Genomic DNA, 18,568 nt, shown 5'->3' with positions numbered 1-18,568 from the left:
TGGCATCTAGACCCCCAAACCGGGCTCGAGGCTGCGCATGCGCACGCGGGACCGAGGAGTTTGCACAGCCATTCCCTGACTTGTGAAGGGAACGGGCGGGTGCCAGGAGTACTCATGACTTCATGAGTCCCGGAGTTCCCGGAGCAACTAGGAAGCAGCGATTAAAATCAAAGTGTTTATTGGAGTGTTGTACAAAAGTTTCCAGTCAAAATGTATATTACAAATCGAGGGGGGGGGGAAAGACCACACGTTTGTCATGCATCTTAAAAGCCCCTAACAGACCCCCTAAAGCGACCCATCATCGGAGCCCCTTGGAAAGCTGGGCGTGTGGTGTCCACACAGGAACGTTCCTGACTCAGTTCTTTAGCGTCAACGGAGCCGCAGCAGTGTTGGGGAGGGTAAAAATGAGTTGTGGAAGCAGGTGCCAGGGTCACGACCTGGTCGGATCACAGGTCTGGACTTAGTGTGGACCCAGCGGCCGCCGGACCTCCCCAGGAAGGCCCTGTGAGGCGTAAAGCTAAGCACGACCTCGGGCAGTGCACATGGTTCCTCAGGCCACAGTCCAGCGTGCAAACCACCACAAGGGCCGAATGCTTGGTGTCTAGCGACATCAACCTCCAGCACCAGCCGCCCACCTGGCACCCCACCTTCTCCTCAGCAAGGGCACCCAGTGACCCCAAAAGGGCGACAGGTCGGGGTAGAGGAGGTCGCGTCTGAAGCCAGGCAGGCCAAGCGCTCCAGCAGCCCCACTCGGGCAGTGCAGCCTACCCGACCTTGGTGAGAGGCTGTGGGTGAGGCACGGTTCCCTCCGCCCGGGAAAACAGCCCACACCCCGGGCCTTGGTCACCGTGTGGGACCAGGGACTTCTAACAGCAAGGGTGGCAGCAGGCCCTAGGGCTGCCAGCGGTGACGTCTGTCACTGGCTCCTTCCCTGCCAAGAGCAGCTCCCAAGGAGAGCATGCCAGACCCTGGGGGACAGGAGAGCCGGGAGAGCTGCTCAGCCGCCTTCCTCGAACAGCAGGCAGCCATGGCTCAGTGCGGGCGTCGGAAAGACTCCAGCTGCACTTTCTGAAGGAAGTTGGCCATTCGGGGCACAGAGCTCCCTGGACAGGTCCCTGTCCTTGTGCCACCGCGGGGAGGGTGGCAGGAGCCCTTGGAGCAGCACCCCGTGACCTGCGTACTGACCTATGTAAAAAAATAAATATCCGTTAAAAAAATAACTTCTGTGTATCTGCGTGGCAGGGTAAGTGGTGACTGCAGGAAGGGGTCATCCGGGCCCAGACTGGGCTGCAATGTGGAGCCATCCAGATGGGGTCACTTGGCGTTTAGGTGTCGGCTGAGAACTGTAACCTCGGAGGAGGTCACAGAGGAAGTGGCGCTCTCGCTATGCCTACTGTGTACCCAGCAGACAGGGCGGGGCTACAGCCCTCTGACCCAGGGCCGCCCCGTGTCACTCGTCTCTGGGGGTCCCAGACACAAGCCACTTGTCCCTGGCTTTGTCCCCTCCTTGCATCATGGTGACAAGGCTTGGAACGGCAAGGTCCCCATTCCCCAGCTCCCTCCTTTCCTGCCCGTGGGTCCTGCAGGGTCAGGGCAAGAGCTGTGGGAGCAGCTCCAGAAACCGGAGTCACCACAGGTGTCTGGGCCCAGGCCACTCCCCGCTCTTGGTCCCCGGGTGCCACCCAATCATGACAGGTCGGTGACCCCAACACCCCCACACCAGGTCGGAACCGGTTTCTGATTTTAGTTCTGCAACAGCTTTAAAAAGAACAAACCCCACAGCTATGGAATCCCCATACCGCTTCACCCCCATCCCCAACGGCAGCCCCACCTTCCTGACCTCCAGGTCCTGGCCCCAAACCTCATATTCAACCTAGTGGCCAACTTGGGGTGAGGAGGGACCAAAAGCCTGGACAGCAGAGAAGGGGTGACGAAGGGATGGTCCCGGGACACCACCGGCCACCAACAGGAAAGCGCTGCAGAGACCCTCCCTCCCTCCCTCCCTCCCTCCCATGTGCTGGCGGTACACCGGCTAGAAATGTGTCCAGGACAAATGAAAGTCGTGGTAGCAAAACAGTCCCCAGGGCCGCAGGAGTGCTCGAGGGTGTCGCTGGTCACATCAGCCGGCAGCCCCTGGCCACAGTCCGAGGGTCGCCCTGCAGGAAGGAGGGGAGAAGAGGGTGGTGGTGTCAGGCCGGCGGGAGGCCCAGTGCCCCACGCATCGCTGCTCACTACGGTCCCTGTTCCCCTCACCGGAACCTCCGTCCGCCTGGCCTGAGCCACACTACGCCTCCCACACTCACGGTGCTGAAGTCAGAGGAGTCACTGAGTGAGCATTTAACATAGCGGGATTCCCAGACTCCACCTTCCCCAAAGCCACTGTGTAAGCAGCTCGCTGATGGCAGAGCTGGGGCTGCGCCAGCTCAACTTCAGGAGGGACTCGAATCTGCATACCCCCCCCCACGCAGGGCTCTACCTGTTGGTGGAAAAGGTCTTCCTCGCCGAACTCAGCCTCCTCCTCCTCCTCCTCCCCGTTCTCCTGCAGGCCTGAGGTCTGCTTCACCGCTCTCACAGCCACTTCCTGTGCCAGGCGAGGGCCACCATGCTCAGCCTCACTGTGGCCCCCCGGCAGATGCCACCAGAAGTGGGCCCAGGAGATGCAGCCCCCAGCCCCCCAGCCCCAGCACCCACCTCCCCATCGGCATTGACCAGGACGGTGCGGAACCTCTCGCCGGTACCCCAGCTGCTCTGGCTCTTCCACACAAGCGTCGAGGGTGGGCTGTGGGGCACCCCTGCGCCTGCTGCCCATACCTGGGGACCCAAGAACAGCCCCACCGGTCAGCAGTGGCCCCGGGCCATGGGCTCTTAGGTGGGGTTGCCCCCGGGGGACAGTGCGTGACCCTCCCAGCCTGCAGCCAACTCCAGCACCTCAGGTCTCCCCAAACCCTGGATGCCCCCCCAACGCTGCCCTCTGTATGTCTCCCACTCACCCATCCGGCCCCTCCTGCTGCCACCTACCGTGACCGTTTGACTGGCCCGTAGGACGTATTTGGGTGTGAACTTGTAGGCAATCTCATCCCCTTCAAAGACCTGCCTCTTGATCCTCCAGTTGCCCAGGGACTGATCCTGGAGGAGGTGGACACCCGGTTGACCCGTGGCCTGCGGCATGGAGCCTGCTGTGCCCAGCAATACGTGCCTCCCAAAGAGGCCGCTCACCTTATCCGAGTGGTTCTTCAGTCGCACGAACCTGCCTTCCATGTCCACCTCCTCGATGCTGATGCCTCCCGTGGCTGAGGCCTGCTGTGCCAGGCGGAAGCTGCTGCTGCCACCACTGCTGCTGCCCGAGCCAATGCCGCTTGAGCTAGAGCCACTGCCTGGAGTCTCCTCTGCCTGGAGCCGCCGGCGCTTGCTGCGGCCTGGGCGGCTGGCAGTGGACACACTGCTGGTGCTGCTGCTTGAGGTAGCCCGTGAGATGGTGACCCTCGTGGACGGGCTGGGTGTCAGCTTCAGCCTGGGGGTGGCATGGGGAGCGCATCACAGATAGCCCCAGAGCTGGGGACCTGGGTTGCCCCACTCCTCCCGCCACACACCGCTCCTCCTCGCCCTCCAGCAGCTTTCGGTAGGCACTGATTTCCACGTCCAGCGCCAGCTTCACGTCCAGCAGCTCCTGGTACTCAGCCAGCTGCTGCTGCATCATGTCTCGCATCTGTGTCATCTCCTGCTCCTTGGCAGCCAGCACACTTCGGAACTTGTCCCGCTCCCCAGCCATGGCTGCCTCCAGCTCCCGGATATGCTCCTCGTCAGCACTGGCCTAGGGAGGGCCAGGTAGCGGGGTCAGCGATGCCTCTGAGGTCCCAAGACTCAACCCTGGGCCTCTCCTGGGCTGTCCATGGTGGCTCTGGGCCTGGGCTGGGACACAGGCAGGACAGGAGCTGGGGAGCATGGTGGCCAGGCCAGATGTGGAGGGGGACGGAAGCCATACCTCTCTCTGGCCACAGTGCTGCGGTGGGAACCAGGGGAGTCACCTTATTCTGGAGGCTGGACAGCTGGTAGCTGAGGGACTCAATGCGCATGCGTGCCTCCTTTAGCTCCTCCCGGGCGGCACTGGCTGCCTTGTTGTTCTGGTCGGAGCTCAGCCTGGCGTTCTCCAGCTTGGGTAGGGGGAGACACGAGCGGTGACACACGACCATGGGTGGCCTGTCCCACCACCCTGCAACACCGCAGGCACCTTGGTCTGGTAGCTCTGCTCCAGCTCCAGCCGGTAGAGCCGCACTTGTTCATCGTGCTGGCTGCGCAGCTCCTCCAGCGCCTGTGCCATCTTGAAGTCGTACTCCTGCTGCCGGCTGCTGTCCACCTCTACCAGGCGCCGCTCGTGCCGCCTCCGTGTCTCCTGCACCTCCTGGAGGGGATCAGGCAGGTGACCCCAGGAATAGATCCCCCTCCTGCCCCCCTCACTGTACCTCCAGGCACCTCCCTGGTGACCTGGCCCCAAAGGATCCACAACGTGGAAACATTCACAGGAGCCTGATCACGACTGGCCACGTGTCCATTAGTGGATAGATGGACGCACAGCGGGGTCCACCTCATGCTGGAATGTCACTTGCCAGCGTAGAGGGACCTTGAAGATGCCATGCTCAATGACAGACTCCAGACACAAAAGAACACACAGGGTAGAGCTCCATAGACAGGAAATGCCTAGGACAGGTGACTCTCTAGACAGGAAGTGCCCTCATGGGTGTGGGGCTGAGGAGGGGACAGGTGACTGCTTATGGGGATAGGGCTTCCTTTGGGGTGATGGAATGTTCTGGAATTAGTGGTGATGATTGCATAACCTTTTCTTTGTTTTTTTGAGAGGTCTCACTGTGTAGCCCAGGCTGGTCTCAAACTCAGGCGATCCTCCTGTCTCAGCCTCCTGAATGCTGGGATTACAGGTGTGTGCCATTATGCCCGGCTTGCACAACCTTTTGAATACCCTAAAAATGACTGAATTCTGTAGGTTACGAGTGTGAACTTTATAGCACAGGCACTGCATCTTCTCAAAGTTGTTATTTAAGAAGAGGACTTAATTACTGACACAGCCCATCCCAGGTCACTGGGGCCTAGATACAAGTGGCAGTAGATCAAGTCCTCAGGACAACAGTGGGACAAAGCAGGGGCAGTGATGGGGCTACCAGGCACATGTCCCACCAGGGCAGCTGTCCCACAGGGTCCTGCGCTTCAGGAAGGAAGCTGCTTCTTCTGAAGGTTGGAAATCGCTCTAGCACAGGAGTCAGGTCCTTCCACACTGTGGGGCTAGGGTACACAGTGTAGGCTGTCTCACCATCTCTAAAGGAAGTGGGCATCTTGCAGCCAGTGGAGCTGTGCCTGGCAATCACGGGCACTCACCTGCATGGTTCTCCTTGGGGACTTTGGCCAGGAGCCCTTCCGGGGTGCCCTCCCAGGTGCCCTTAGGGCCATCTCCCTGTCTCTTCACCGCTCCCTTTGTGGGTCTCTTCCTGGGTCCCCTCTTGGCTCTCTTCAGAGCTCTCTGTGCAGGGCCCCTGGCAGAATTCTTCAAAGATCCCTTCAGAGGTTTCCTCATGGGGGCCCTCTCAGGTTTTGGGTCCCTTGAGGGACCACGCAGATTCCTTCCTGGGTCTCCTCAGGCATCTCCTCACAGCACCCTTCGTGAGCATCTCAATGAGCTCTCAGGAATTTCTTCACAGACTCCCTCATGGGTCCCTTCCTGAGCGCCCTCACAGACCTAGTGTCCATCACAGGTTCCTGCATGGGTTCAGATCTCGCTGTGGGTCTCTCCACAGGTTCCTTTATGGGTCTGGATACCCTCACAGGTCCCTTCCCAGGTTCTGTCATTGGGGCAGGTTCCATCACAGGTCTCTCTACAGACTCAGCAGTCTAGGTATGTTTGTGGGTCTCCTCACAGGTTCCTTCATGGGTTGATTCCTTCAAGGCTTTGGGTTCCTTCACGGGTCTCTCCACAGCCTCCTTCCTGAGTTTAGGTTTCCTCCCGTGTCGCTTCTCAGGTTTCTTGGCAGCTCTGCATTCCTGCACAAGTCTCTATAGATCCCTTCATGGGTTTCAAGTCCCTCATCAGTCTCTTCACAAGCTCTTCCGTGGGTTTTGGTTCCCCCAGGGGTCTCTTCACTGGTTTCTTGATTGTTCCCGGTTCCCTCAAGGGAGTCTCCACAGGTTCCTTTCCGAGTTTCAGTTTCCTCATGGGTTGTCGCCTCACAGTCTTCTTGACGTACCTGGACTCCCTGACAGGACTCTATACAGCTTCCTTCATTACTCCAGGTTCCTTCATGGGTCTCTCCACGGGTTCTTTCATAATTTCAGGCTCCCGCATGGGTGTGTGCCCTCATTCCCTCATGGGTCTGGGTTCACCCATGCCTCTCTCCATGGGTTCTTTCTTAGGCTCAGGTTTCCTTGTGGGTCTGTTCCTAGCCTCCCTGAGGTGTCCAGCATCCCTGACAGGTCTCCTCCTGGGTTCCCTCACAGGCCCCCTGGCAGCTGCCCTGGAGGCCTCCCAGGCTCACTTGGCACCTCGCTCTCTCACTTAGCCTCTGGGGAGCCAGGCACAGCTCCACACCTACCCAGCCATCCTTCTGGGCAGGAGTCCTCCTGGCTGAAGTGCTGGCCCAACCCCAGGATTCTGGGGTGCGCTATGATATCACCATTGGCTCTGGTGGGTGGGATCCAGCCAGAGGACCCCATAGGCCCAAGCCCCATCCACACCCAGGTCCCATAGGACACAGGGACCTGGTCACTCGGAGCCACCTCCAACTGTCCCAAGTGGCCAGAGGCCCAGAGACTAGGAGGCTGCAGGCTGGGAGAAAATGGCTGAGATGGGGAGAAAAGGGGGATTAAGTGTAGAGGGGAGCAAATGGATCCCACCCTTCCCCCTGAGGGGAGATCTCATGGTGGGTGGGGTGGCAGGCCCCAAAATCCTGATTCCTGCAACCCATGAGAGTGAACTTATGTGGAAATAGAGTCCTTGTAGATGTAACTGAAGTGAGGATTTTGAAATGAGATTCTATTCAGGTGGCCCTAAATCCAGTGACAAATGTCCTCAAAGAGATCCACAGAAGAGGGACACAGAGGAAGGGGCCAAGTGAAAACACACAGAAGACTTGAGCTATAGCCCCAGGGTGCCTGGAGCTGCAGACCTGGGGGAGCTTAGAAGGCCCTCCCTGTCACCTCGTAGGGACCCGTAGTCTCCAGGGCTGGCCAAAGCAGCCAAGGAAGCAGCCAGGTGACGGCTGAGGTGCCCTCACTCACCTCCTCAAACACACTCTTCTGGAAGTCCAGCTCCTCCTGCAGGCTCTGGCAGCGGTTCTCCAGGTCCACGCGCATCAGCGTCTCCTTCTCCAGCTGCTGCTTGGCCACCGTGTGACCATCCCTTGCCTGGGAGACACAGGACAACAGGCTGCGGCAGGTGCACACGTGCAGCGCTGACAACCTGAGGTGGCTCCCAGGCCTACCTTGGCCACCTGCGCCTGGAGCTCCACCACGTCGCCTTCTAGGCTGCGCTTGTCACTGAGGGCGGTGGCCAGCTCCACCTCGCTCCGGTGGAACAGGGACTCCAGGTCCTTCACGCGGCCCTGGGCCACCGTGAGCTCGCCCTCCCGCTTCTTGGCACTGAAAGTCAAGAGAGGACCTCAGCCAGGAGGGGCAAGCGGCCATGGGCCCTGGGAGTCCCTCTGGCAGCGCCTGAGACACCAGGAAGCCTGAGTACAGGGTCAAGGTCGGCAGGCCCTGAGCCCAGGGCCCCATCAGTTTCAAGGGGCCGAGTTCCTCATCCCACGGGACAGGAAGCCAGGCTGGATGGGGCAAAGGTACATGGGTCTTCAAAGCCACCCCACGCCACAGGACCCCACTACCCGCAGGCAGTGTGCAAAGCCATTACAGGTCCTTTCCTGCAAGCTTCAGACACAGGCATAATGTGCAAGTGTGATAAAAAATACAGTGAATACTTTAAAAAAATTTATTATAATGAAATACACATTGCCACGAATCCCCCTCAAAACACTGCCCCCTGCTTCAAACACACTCATCCCATCTTCCTTTTATTTTTTGGTACCGGGGATTGAATTCAGGGCCTTGCGCTTTCCAGGCAGGCGGTGGAACCACTGAGCTAAATCCCCAGCCCTCCATCTTCCTTTAAGTACACATTTGCAGTAAATGATGAAATTCATCTGGGGAGTTGGTACATGTACTAACTGATGAATTCTTTTCCTGTCCCCTTTCCCTTTCTAAAGCAGTTCTGGGCTGGGCATGGTGGCACATGCCTGTAATCCCAGCTGAGACAGGAGGATCAGCATATGTGAGCCTCGCCTGTGCTACACAGTGAGTTCAAGGCCAGCTTGAACTATATAGCCAGACCCTGTCTCAAGGGAAAAAAACAACAATGAGATAAGTGTTCCAGAAGCAAGGGGAAGGATTCTGAGAGAGATTAATGCTGATGTCTTTTGTTTTTTTTGGCCTGGAGGTGACCTTGTTTCTAAACAAACTATTTCAGGCAGGCTCACCTGGTATTTCTACCAAATATTAATACAGTGGACCCTCAAGTTACAACCGGGCTGACATACGAACAACTTGGGTTAATTAGGTTAATGGAAGATCACCTGCCTCTTATCTATAGTGTGTACCCAGGTAAACACCCAGATCTCAGCTATATTAACTTGCAACCAATCTGAGTTACAACCAGCCCTTGGGAACCGATCCAGTTTGTAAGTCAAGTGCCCACTGTACTGAAGATAGCAAATAGTTTTTAAACACAAATATCACCCTCATAGCTCTTAGGCTGTGAATGCTCGAAGGCTTATTAATCTCGGACTTGGGTGCTTGTTCCCCTCCCTCAGGGAGCTGCGTCCCCTCAGGCAATAACCGGTCACCCAAGCCCCACGTGGCACTGATGGGGGGGAGGCTGGGCCATCCTCCAGGGTGGGGGTGTCCTGGGCACTGTGGGGTGCTGAGCAGTATCCCTGTCCTCTACCTGCTTCAAGCCAGCAGCACATCTGAGTCTGAGGCGGGAGGAAGTTCGAAGGGTGGAGGGGACATCACCATAGGGCCCTGGGGAGGGACCACAGGATAGGGCGCGACCAGGCCGAGGCGACTGCTTGTAGGAGAAGGGTGAGCCCAGCAGAGGAGACTCAGGCCGGAGATACCTGCCCAGCAGGCCTAAGGTCAGCAGAGAGCCCAGGGTGACAGGGGCAGAGGGGTGGGGGCCTTCACCCCACGTTAGGGTTCTGCAGATCTGGAGAGGGGCTCTGGTGCCCAGGGGCTTTCACTCCACCTCCAAGGGAACTGGGGTTCCCAGGAGGATCCCTCACAGATCCCCAAGAATTCCTGAGGGCCATGAGGGAGCAACAGGCTCACTCCTTAGGTCCCCACATGGCTGCCTGTCTGTCACCATGGGGCTCCAGTGATTCATTTGTTAGAAGGAAAACACTGAGCCAAGTGTGGTGTTGCATACCTCTAATCCTAGCACTCAGGCAGGAGGATCACCAAGAGTTTGAGACTAGCCTGAGCTACCTGGTGAGTTCAAGGCCAGCTTGGAATACAAAGCAAGATCCTGTCTCAAAAAACAAACAACCGGGCCAGGGATTTAGCTCAGTGGTGCCGCAGCCTGACTTTGCAGCCTGCCTTTCGCTCAAGGACTCAAGTTCATCCCCAGTACCAAAACAAACAAACAAAAAAGAAAACGCTGCCTGGATCCCTCAGGAGGGTGACTGAGACTGGACAGATGAGGCAGACAAAGTCGGCCTGGCTGCAGGAGGCCGTGCCTGTTACTGCTCAAAAGACCTGAGGGCCGGGAATCTGAGCACCTGGTAAGGCCCAGCCTCCTTAGTATTTTAGAAAACGTTGTTTATTTATCCTTGCAGTGTTGGGGATGGAACCCAGGAGCTCTCTTCACTGCTACACCCCGCCCTGTTTATTTTTTATTTTGAGACAGGGTCTCTCCCAGTAGCTGGGCTGGCCTAAGAATTTCTCTCAATGGAGTTGAGAGTCCATCATGTGCAGCCATCTGCTTGGCAGCGCTAGGGACACCACCGAGCCACATCCGGGTCCCCAGCTCAAACCGTTCACGAGGACAGTGCGGACAGCGCAGTGCACTGGGTTCCTTTCAATCTGATCACCGCCCCTGCGGCTGGGATGTTTTACAGACCCCGCACCCCCATCACCACGGCCACGGGCGCCGCGGGGCTCCGAGGAACCCACTCATTAACCACACGAGGCTGGAGGCGCGCAGGCCGGGAACGCACCCAGGCTGGGTGGCTGACCTCGCTCGGCCCGGCCCGGGGTCCCCAGCGAATGGCCACTGTGACCGCTCCCGCTCCCGCTCCCGGGCACACACGGGTCGGTGCTGACTCCCAGGGGCCCGGGACACTGCGGAATCGTCGCCCCTGGTTGCTACTGGGCCACATTCCAGCAAGGGGACCGTGCGACCCGAGTCACCTGGGCAGCGCTCCGGTCCGGAAGCTGCGGGCCCTCCCGCCAGCAGGGGGCAGCAGCCGCCCACGGGGCCTGCAAGGCCGGCGCTGGGGTGGAGGATGGAGGGGCAGTGGGGCCTCTGGGCCGAGCCTGGGGACTCCTGCCCGCCCGGTCCAGGCCACCAGCCCACTCCAGCCCGGCCCCACGCCCAGTGTGTCCTTCCTGCCCCCACTCCGCGTGAGCACTCGCGCCGCGTCAGGCGGGGCCCTAAAAGGCTAAGGACGAGGAGGATGGTCTCTGACGAGGACACACTCGTCACCCCAGGGGACCCCCGCAGAAACCCATGGGAGCAGCTAAGTGACCCTGACTGCACCGGTTAAATGCACTGGACAGCGGGGGACGCGTTCCTGTCACAAAGGACACCTGTTGACAGGGACACCAGTGAAGGCACCTGACTGCAGGGTCTCAGGGTTGTGCCCCGGGTGTGTCCTCCTGGAGGTGTGTAAGAAGAAAAGAACAGGCTGCTGCTCCGGGACCTGTGTAGCCTGTGCCCGGGAGGCTGTCCAGGTCTCCTACCTCTTGGTGACTTCCTCCAGCTCGGCTCTCAGTTTCCCCATCTCGATCTGCAGCCGGGCACGCTCGCAGGCCGTCTCGTCCAGGACCCTTCGGGCGTCCGCCAGCTCCGACTCGTACAGTGCCTTGATGCCGCTCACCTGGGGGACACAGCCAGTGAAGGAGCCCGGCCCTGCTCAGACTCAGACTCAGCACCAGAGCAAGAGGATCACAGCCCAGGACGCAGGGCACCCCATGTCACCCAGCTCAGCTGGGCAGAGCCATGAGGAGCAGGCACCCCGAGGAGGAAGCAGACAGCCTTGGTGACCCTTTCTGGGGTGGATCTGTCCCCTCCCCAAGTGCCAGCTCGTAGCACGGGGCAGTGCCTGGGTGACGCGGCTTGTGGCCTGGGACACCACCCACCTCAATGGGTTTGTCCCCCTCCCAGAGCACGGGCCTCAGTCTAAATACACACGGGGACACAAAGCCCTCAGCTTCTGTCATGGTCATATGAGGTACATTTCCCATGTCCCCAGGTTCCAAAACCAGAAACTCAGCCAGGGATTTAGCTCAGTGGTTCTGGCGCCTGCCTTACAAGCGCAAGGTCCTGAGTTCAATCTCCAGTACCAAAAAACAAACAAACAAACAAACAAACAAACCCAGAAACTCAGTGGAACATCTAATCAGGGGTCTCCCCCTCAACACGGGGGTCCAGGTCATTCTCTGTGGGGGCATCCCGGGCACCACAGGGTGCTGAGCAATGTCCCTGGCCTCTGCCCTCCCCATGCCAGGAGCTCCCCAGTTATGACAACCATAAACGTCTCCAGATATGACACAGAGCCCTACTGTCCCACTTCTGGACCACTGCTTTCATGTAGTACATTTTCTTTTCTCCAGGTGACGAGACTTTTTCTTTTTTTTTGGTACTGGGAATCGAACTCAGGACCTTGTGCTTGCCAGGCAGACTTGGTGCCACTGAGCTACCTCTCCAGCTGGTTTTTCTTTCTTTCTTTTTTTTTTTGACAACACAACTCCTAATGGAAGGCACATCACATCCCAGTACCAGGGCTGTCCCGAGGCAGCCTGTGACCAGGGCTTGTGTCCCTCATGGCCAGCCCAGTCTGCAGTGTTCACACCAGGGCTGAGCCCCCTGAGGTCGGGCAGGGCACAGGCTCTTGCCCCTTGTTCAGTGCAGTCCCCACTGTCACAGAGCTGTGTGTGGGCCCACCTTCCAGGGCCACCAGCTGCTGCTGAAGCCCAGGGGACAATTAGCAGCAGGCCTCCACACTTGTCCCTGGCAGGGGCCCCTGTGAGCCACCTGCCTACCCCACACACGCACTTGTCTCTGCCCCAGCCACACATGCCAGCTGCGAGCACAACTGAGATTTCTTGGCGGCCTCCTGTCTTCCCCTAATCCTTGGGGCTATGAGCTGAATGCGTTTGAAACGTGGACGCAAAGCACAGTGACCTGTCACTTCACACCCGCTGGGACTCTAACCAGGGACAGCCGGGCACTGTGTGGGCGTAGGATGTGAGATGGCGTGGCTGCCGTGAAAACAGGGTAAACAGAGTCACCGTCTGACCAGCACCTCTGCTCCTAAGTGTGCACCTGGGAGACCAGAAACACATCCAGAAACGAGGGCACGAACATCATGGCAGTACTGATCACAAGCCTGCTGCCTGCCCCCTAAATCCCCACTCAGGCCCGAGGGAGTCTGCAGGGCACCAGGAAGAGAGGGCGTCATATCAGGAGGTGTGGGACCTTCAAGAGGCAGGGCCTCACGGGAGAGGCTCCAGAGGGCATCATGGTCCCCTCCCCAGTTTCTCCTCCCTCCCTCCCTCCAGTCTTTGAACTGTGACCATCTGCTCAGATGCCCTCATCTGTTAAGGAGCAGACCCACCTGCAGGGCTGGGCCCACAATGAACCTTTCCTCTCTGTAAGGTCACATTCTCAGCCAGCACAGATGGGACCTCCTGTCCCCACATGCCAGGCTTCTTCCGACCAGGAGTCAGCGGTGCATCTACTCACCAGGTCATGGGATGAACAAAAAACCAGTTTTCAATGAAGTCAAGATCAATACCAGGTGCACCAGAACTCAGGCACAGCAAAAGGAAAACTAGCAATTTTGAATCTGTACAGGGCATTTAAAAATGTTTTTGTTTTGTTTTTTTGAGACAAGGTCTTCCTATTGCCTCAGCCTCCTGAGTGCTGGGATGACAGGACTGAGGAACTGTGCTTAGTTTAAAATTCTGCACTAAGTTAAAAATTCCAGTTGGGTGCGGCGGTACACACATAATCCCAGCCACTTGGAAGGCTGAGGCAGGAGCATCACAACTTTGAGGCCAGCCAGGGCAATTTAGCAAAACCCCGTCTCAAAATTTTAAAAATCTTTAAAGGAGGCCAGGGATTTAGCTCAGTGGTTTCGCCGCCTGCTGCGCAAGAGCAAAGACCTGAGTTAGATCCCCAGTACCAAAAAAAAAAAAAAAAAAAAAAAAATCTTTAAAGGGCTAGGAGTACAGCTTCACATGCATAAGGCCCTAGGTTTCATCCTTAGAACCTCCCAAAAGAAAAAAGAAAAGATTTCATTAAAGTATTATTCATCTGGGAGTGGTGGTGCACACCTATAATTCCAACACTTGGGAGGCTGAGGCAGGAGGATCACTGCAAGTTTGAGGCCAGGCTGGGCTACATAGTGAGTTCAAGGCCAGCCCGATCTATGTAGCAAGACTGTTTCCAAAAAAAAAAAATTGTTCACCTCGTCTGTCATCTAACTATGAGAAAAACTCAGACAGCACCTTGATTCTTGATTAAGGGGCACCCTATAAATATTCTGACTGGTCTCATTTAAGACTGTGCAGGGTAGCAGAAATAAGAGTTTGAGAAACACAGCCCCAAGAAGCCTGAGGAGACTGGAAGGCTAATGTGATACCAGATGTGGGGACAGAGAAGGACACTAAGGGAACACTGAGGAGAACTCAATCGATGGACCCTGTTGCTTTTTTTCTTTTGAGACAAGGTCTCACTATGTAGTCCAGGCTAGCCTTGAACTCACGGCGATGCTCCTGCCTCAGCCTCCCGGGTGCTGCAATGACAAGTGTGCACCACTGTGCCTGGATACTTTTGCTTTAGTAACAGTGACCATGGCCCGGTCTGCACACTCATCCATAGACCAAACCAGCCCCACCTGTTCCCATCCAGCCCATGCCCAGGAATTCCTTTCACATTTTCAAACGGCAAGGGCCGGGCGGCGCTGTTGATTAGTGACACAAGCCAATCACAGTAACTCACATTTCAGTATGACAAACACAGCCTCCCTGGCCCACAGCCTGGCCTGTTTATTTCCGCACTGTCTGGGGGGCAGCGGCATGGGTGGCAGAGATGAGGCCATCTGCCCTGCAAGGCTGAGACGCTGGCTCTGGCCCTGTGTGCGACACCCATGCTGCCTCCCGTGCGCACACACGCATGCCGCACGCGTACACACACACGTGTGGGAGGGGGGCAACCTCCCAGAGGGCCTCTCAGCGGGGACAGGTGGCCCAGCAGCCGCAGGGGCTGTGGCAGGGCCTCTTGTCTGGTGTTGCCCCATGACCCCCTGTGAGTGCCAAGCTTGAGGAGTCCCGACAGATGCGTGAGCATGTGCTGCCTGAGGGCGGGGGTGGCAGACGACCTGAGGTGGCCTTTCCCTGGGTAGCAAGGGTGCACGGTGTGGCACAGCTTGGTTGGGGCTTTGCTGGGCACTAACGTCCCCTCAGCGGGCCACCTGGAGTTCTGCTCTGCCCTCTGGCCTGGGCAGGGGCCCCCTACAGCAACCTTTCTCCAACACCCCCCGCCTGGGATGTGCACTCCAACGTGCAGTCCACTCCACTCCACCGGAACAAGGTACCAAAGAGCAGCCCCGGGACAGGCCCAGTGCCCACACCTGCCCTGGCTCTGTGCAGTCAGTGAGGTGAGGCCAGGGGACAGAAGAATGTGGGTGGGATGGCTTCAGGCTGTGGATGTCCCTAGCTGGTGCAAGCACTTGGGGTCTCCCACCTGCTCCATGCACTGGCATCTCCTCCAGCTGTGACAAACACAGGTCCCCAGACATGGCAGAGGGTGGCCTGGGAACAGAGCTCACACTGCTCCGCATGGCACCCCAGGGACCTCAGCGAGCCCCTCCCCACCTGCTGCAGCCTAAGTCCCAACCACAGCCCTCCTGGCCATGCAGGGTCACTCCCTGGACCCCATGTGACCACCCTGCAGCAGCCCTGCCCCTAGGTCTGGGGTCCCTGGGCTCACCCACTAAAGGCAATGCCAGCCCCCAGAGCTGTCCTGGAACACACCCTGCAGACCCTGGATGCCAGGGACAGGCCAGTGTCACCACTGTGGGGCTCCTCTTGCTTCCACTGAAGCCTGACTATCCTGCATCAGACCAGCCTCATGGAGCAGAGACACAGGAGTGCCAATGCCCACAGGCGGCCGGCGGGCTTCCCTGTGGCGGCCCATCCAGCAGGGCCCAGTACGGGCAACTCCCAAGTGCTCTGCACCCCCAGGGGTCCACGGGACACAGGGCTGGTGAGGACAAGGACCTGAGTGCCTGACAACCTGCCAGGCAGGACCCAGGCCTCACCTCGAGGATGCTGTGCGTGCTCCAGCAAGTTGACAGCTCTGTCCCCACAGGACACGGCCACATGGAGGCTCAAAGAGGCCCGGGGGCCTGTGCAAGCTCATGCAGACAAAGGCAGGGGCCCCTCGGTCGATATTCACAGGGTCCTCCACAGCCCTGGAGCACTGCTGGGTTTTCTGTTTTTGAGCATCTCTCATCCCTGGGCACCTACAGCAGTGATAAAGGACTCCTAAGAGTACTCTCTCTATCCTTTATCACTTTTATTTTATGAAACACAAGCTTCACAGCCCCTAGCAGGGCATTATTACGCCACCCATCTCAAAGCGGTTAGGCAACTTCCCCAAGGCCACTCTCAGGGTTGAAAGACTCCCAGAAAAGATCACTCTCAGCCTTCCCCAGACATCCCCCCCCTTCACCTGGCCTCCAGAATCAGGCCACAGATTGGGACCTCAGCCCCAAAACGGGAATCCCGTGGTATATATTGCTCAGCCCCTAACTCTGCAGACCCCACCAGGACTTCATGTTCCCTTTCTTTAGTTGGCAGTGAAGCCCTGGGCCCAACCCCAAACCCAACAATTCTTGCTGCATCACTGCCTTGTGCCTACCTGCTGCCTCCCTCAGGTTCCCTCAGAGATGGGACCCACCAGAGCACTGGGCTCAACTCAGGGCCACTCAGGTCTCCCACAGAACCCCAAGGCATCATAGCCCTCCCCAGACCACCATCCATCACATGTAGGGGGACCTCACCCCAGTCATGGACCTTCCCTGGTTTCACCTCAGGACCCCCCAAAATTCCACAAGACCATGTGATTTGGCCAGGGCCAAGTAAGATCCTTCACCCTCCTGAGCACCCCTCTTCTATGGAGACCAGAGACTCCCCCATTACCCCCAGGAATGAGAGTACTCACACTCATCCAGCCAAGATGCCCTATGCCCAGTTAGGGGTGAGGTCTACCCTGGTCTACACCTGTTCAGTTGGGGGGGGTCCCCCAAATCTCCAAATCTCCACAAAATCCTATGAGGGACAAAGCATGAGAGCTCAAGACTGCAGCCCATCCCTCAGGGGTACCCCAAAACCTGAGGACCCTTTGCTGGGTGGGCTGGCCCTATCTGCACCCCTTCCTGGTAGGACCCTGAAATTCATTCCCTGGGGACCTCCCAAAGGGGACCTCTCCCCCTCTATTCCTCTTGATGAGAGGTCCCCCAAGATCTCTGATTTCTCTGTAGGTGGAGTTTGCCCAATCTGACACACATGTCCTTAGGGGTTCTCCAAACCACTAGTGATCCCCAGGACAGCTGGGCCATCACCTCTTTCAGAGTGCCCCAAGGGAAGGGCCACGGGAAGGCACCGGCTCCCTGGTCTGCTCCCTCACTCAGAGGTCCCCCCAAAACCCCAGCGACCCCACAGGACAGCCACAGCCTGCACCTCTTACTGGGGTCCACAGAAACACTCCGCAGACCCCCTTGTGTCAGAGGTCCCTCAGATGTTGGACCTCAGTGGGCGGGGCTTGCCAGGTCTGCATCCCTCGCTCCTGAGTCTCCTAGAAACCTCAGGGGGTTCTCAGGACATTCCCTGGTCTGTACCGTTTGCTGAGGAGTCCTTGAAACACCCTGGGGACCCCCAAAAGGATGAGGTCTGTCCAGTCTGCATCCTTCACTCGGGGTCCCCCAAATCTCCTCGGATCCCCTAGTGGGCGGGGCATGCCCAGTTTGGACGAGTTGGGTCGGGGTCTCCTGGAATCTCTCGGAGGGCGGGGCTTACCCGGCCTGCACCTGCCCCTCGGGGATTCCCTGAGACCTCTAGGAGTCGCCAGGGACTCCCTCAGTCCGTACCCCTCGCTCGGGATCTCCCAGCCCTCTTGGCACCCCGGTGTGTGTCTCCTTCCCGCTCGGTCCCCCGAATTCCGCGGACCCCACGCACCTCGCGGGTGGTCACTTCCTCGCGCTCCGAGATCTTGAGCAGCAGCCGGTCGTTCTCGAGCTCGAGCGCGCGGACGCGGTCGATGTAGTGCGCCAAACGGTCGTTGAGCTCCCGCAGCTCCTCCTTCTCCTGCAGCCGCGACAGGCGCGTGGGCGACAGCGGCGTAGCGGACCCGCCAGCACGGCTGGGCACCGGCGAGGCCATGGCTACTGCTGCTCGCGGCCTGCTCGGATCGCGACGGTGGCCCCGGCTCGGCGCGCTCATTCAATCCGCACCGCGCAAGATGGCGCCGCCACCACCCACCGCCGCGCGGGGCCCGCCGGGACTTGTGGTCCGCCAGCCGCCGCCGCGCGGGGCCCGCCGGGAGTTGTAGTCTCCAGGCTCTGGGTGCATGCGAAGCACACTGGGAGTTGTGGTTTCCAGCTGGCTCCTGCTTGGGGATCCCAAAGCCTTGATTTTGAGCCCTTCTTGACCCGCAGTATAGGTGGAACTGGAGGAATGACATCGTACAAGTAAAATGGGATAGTTGCTGCATATTCTGAGTCATGTGTGGAAGCTAGAAAAGTTTATCTCATGGGGATGGGGATGTTGCTCAGTGGTGGGCGCTTATTTAGCGTGTGCAAGGCCTTGGGTTTCATCCCAGCACTGCCAAAAGAAGAAAAAGAAGGCTATGGCGAGTTTCCACGGTAGCCCGCTCCACGTTTCTCACACGTGGCGTGTACTTTTATTTTAGCTTTTAGCCCCTTTTTCTCTTTGTTTGGCTCAGCTGCAGAGCTGGTTTCATCCATACCCATTCACCCTGCACTTTTCAAATACACTTTTGACACCGTTAAAAAAAAAAAAAAAGAAAAGAAAGAAAGAAAAAAGAAAAAGAAGCCAGGGGTGGTAGCTTGGTAGCATGCCTGTAATCCCAGCACTGGGGATGCTGAGACAGGAGAATCTCCAGGGGGTTCAGCCTGGACTACAGAGTGAGATAGCAAGACCTTGTCTCCAAAAAAAGTAGAATAATGATTAGTAGGTGATTACTAGAGACTAGGAAAATTAGGAGGATCCT

General features: G+C 58.0%; 1 protein-coding gene across 1 annotated transcript; it reads right to left on the bottom strand.

Moving 5' to 3' along the window:
* Window positions 1-161: 161 nt before the first annotated feature.
* On the bottom strand, window positions 162-17,826 carry LOC101716711 (lamin-B2). The gene is made up of 12 exons (XM_087201584.1): window positions 17,515-17,826; window positions 11,011-11,147; window positions 7,482-7,638; window positions 7,279-7,404; window positions 4,229-4,399; window positions 4,026-4,151; window positions 3,591-3,811; window positions 3,217-3,511; window positions 3,019-3,126; window positions 2,692-2,811; window positions 2,477-2,581; window positions 162-2,156 (listed from the first exon to the last, which is right to left on the bottom strand). The coding sequence occupies exons 1-12, from the start codon at window positions 17,776-17,778 to the stop codon at window positions 2,115-2,117; spliced, it is 1,872 nt and encodes a 623-aa protein (XP_087057710.1). The 5' UTR covers window positions 17,779-17,826; the 3' UTR covers window positions 162-2,114.
* Between the last annotated feature and the right edge of the window lie 742 nt (window positions 17,827-18,568).

Source organism: Heterocephalus glaber, unplaced genomic scaffold, assembly GCF_053883595.1.
Source record: "Heterocephalus glaber isolate CG9 unplaced genomic scaffold, H.glaber_assembly_v1.0 deba00001760, whole genome shotgun sequence".
Taxonomy (NCBI): Eukaryota; Metazoa; Chordata; class Mammalia; order Rodentia; family Bathyergidae; genus Heterocephalus; species Heterocephalus glaber.
The sequence above is the reverse complement of the archived record's forward strand: the minus strand, read 5'-3'. Positions and strand labels throughout refer to the sequence as shown.

Excerpts from the sequence above, each read along its gene's own strand:
- LOC101716711 (XM_087201584.1), bottom strand. The coding sequence starts at position 17,778 with ATGAGCGCGCCGAGCCGGGGCCACCGTCGCGATCCGAGCAGGCCGCGA. Across the intron at positions 4,400-7,278 it reads AGAAGAGTGTGTTTGAGGAG|GAGGTGCAGGAGACACGGAG; the intron begins GTGAGTGAGGGC and ends GATCCCCTCCAG. Across the intron at positions 2,157-2,476 it reads AAGACCTTTTCCACCAACAG|GGCGACCCTCGGACTGTGGC; the intron begins GTAGAGCCCTGC and ends TCCTTCCTGCAG.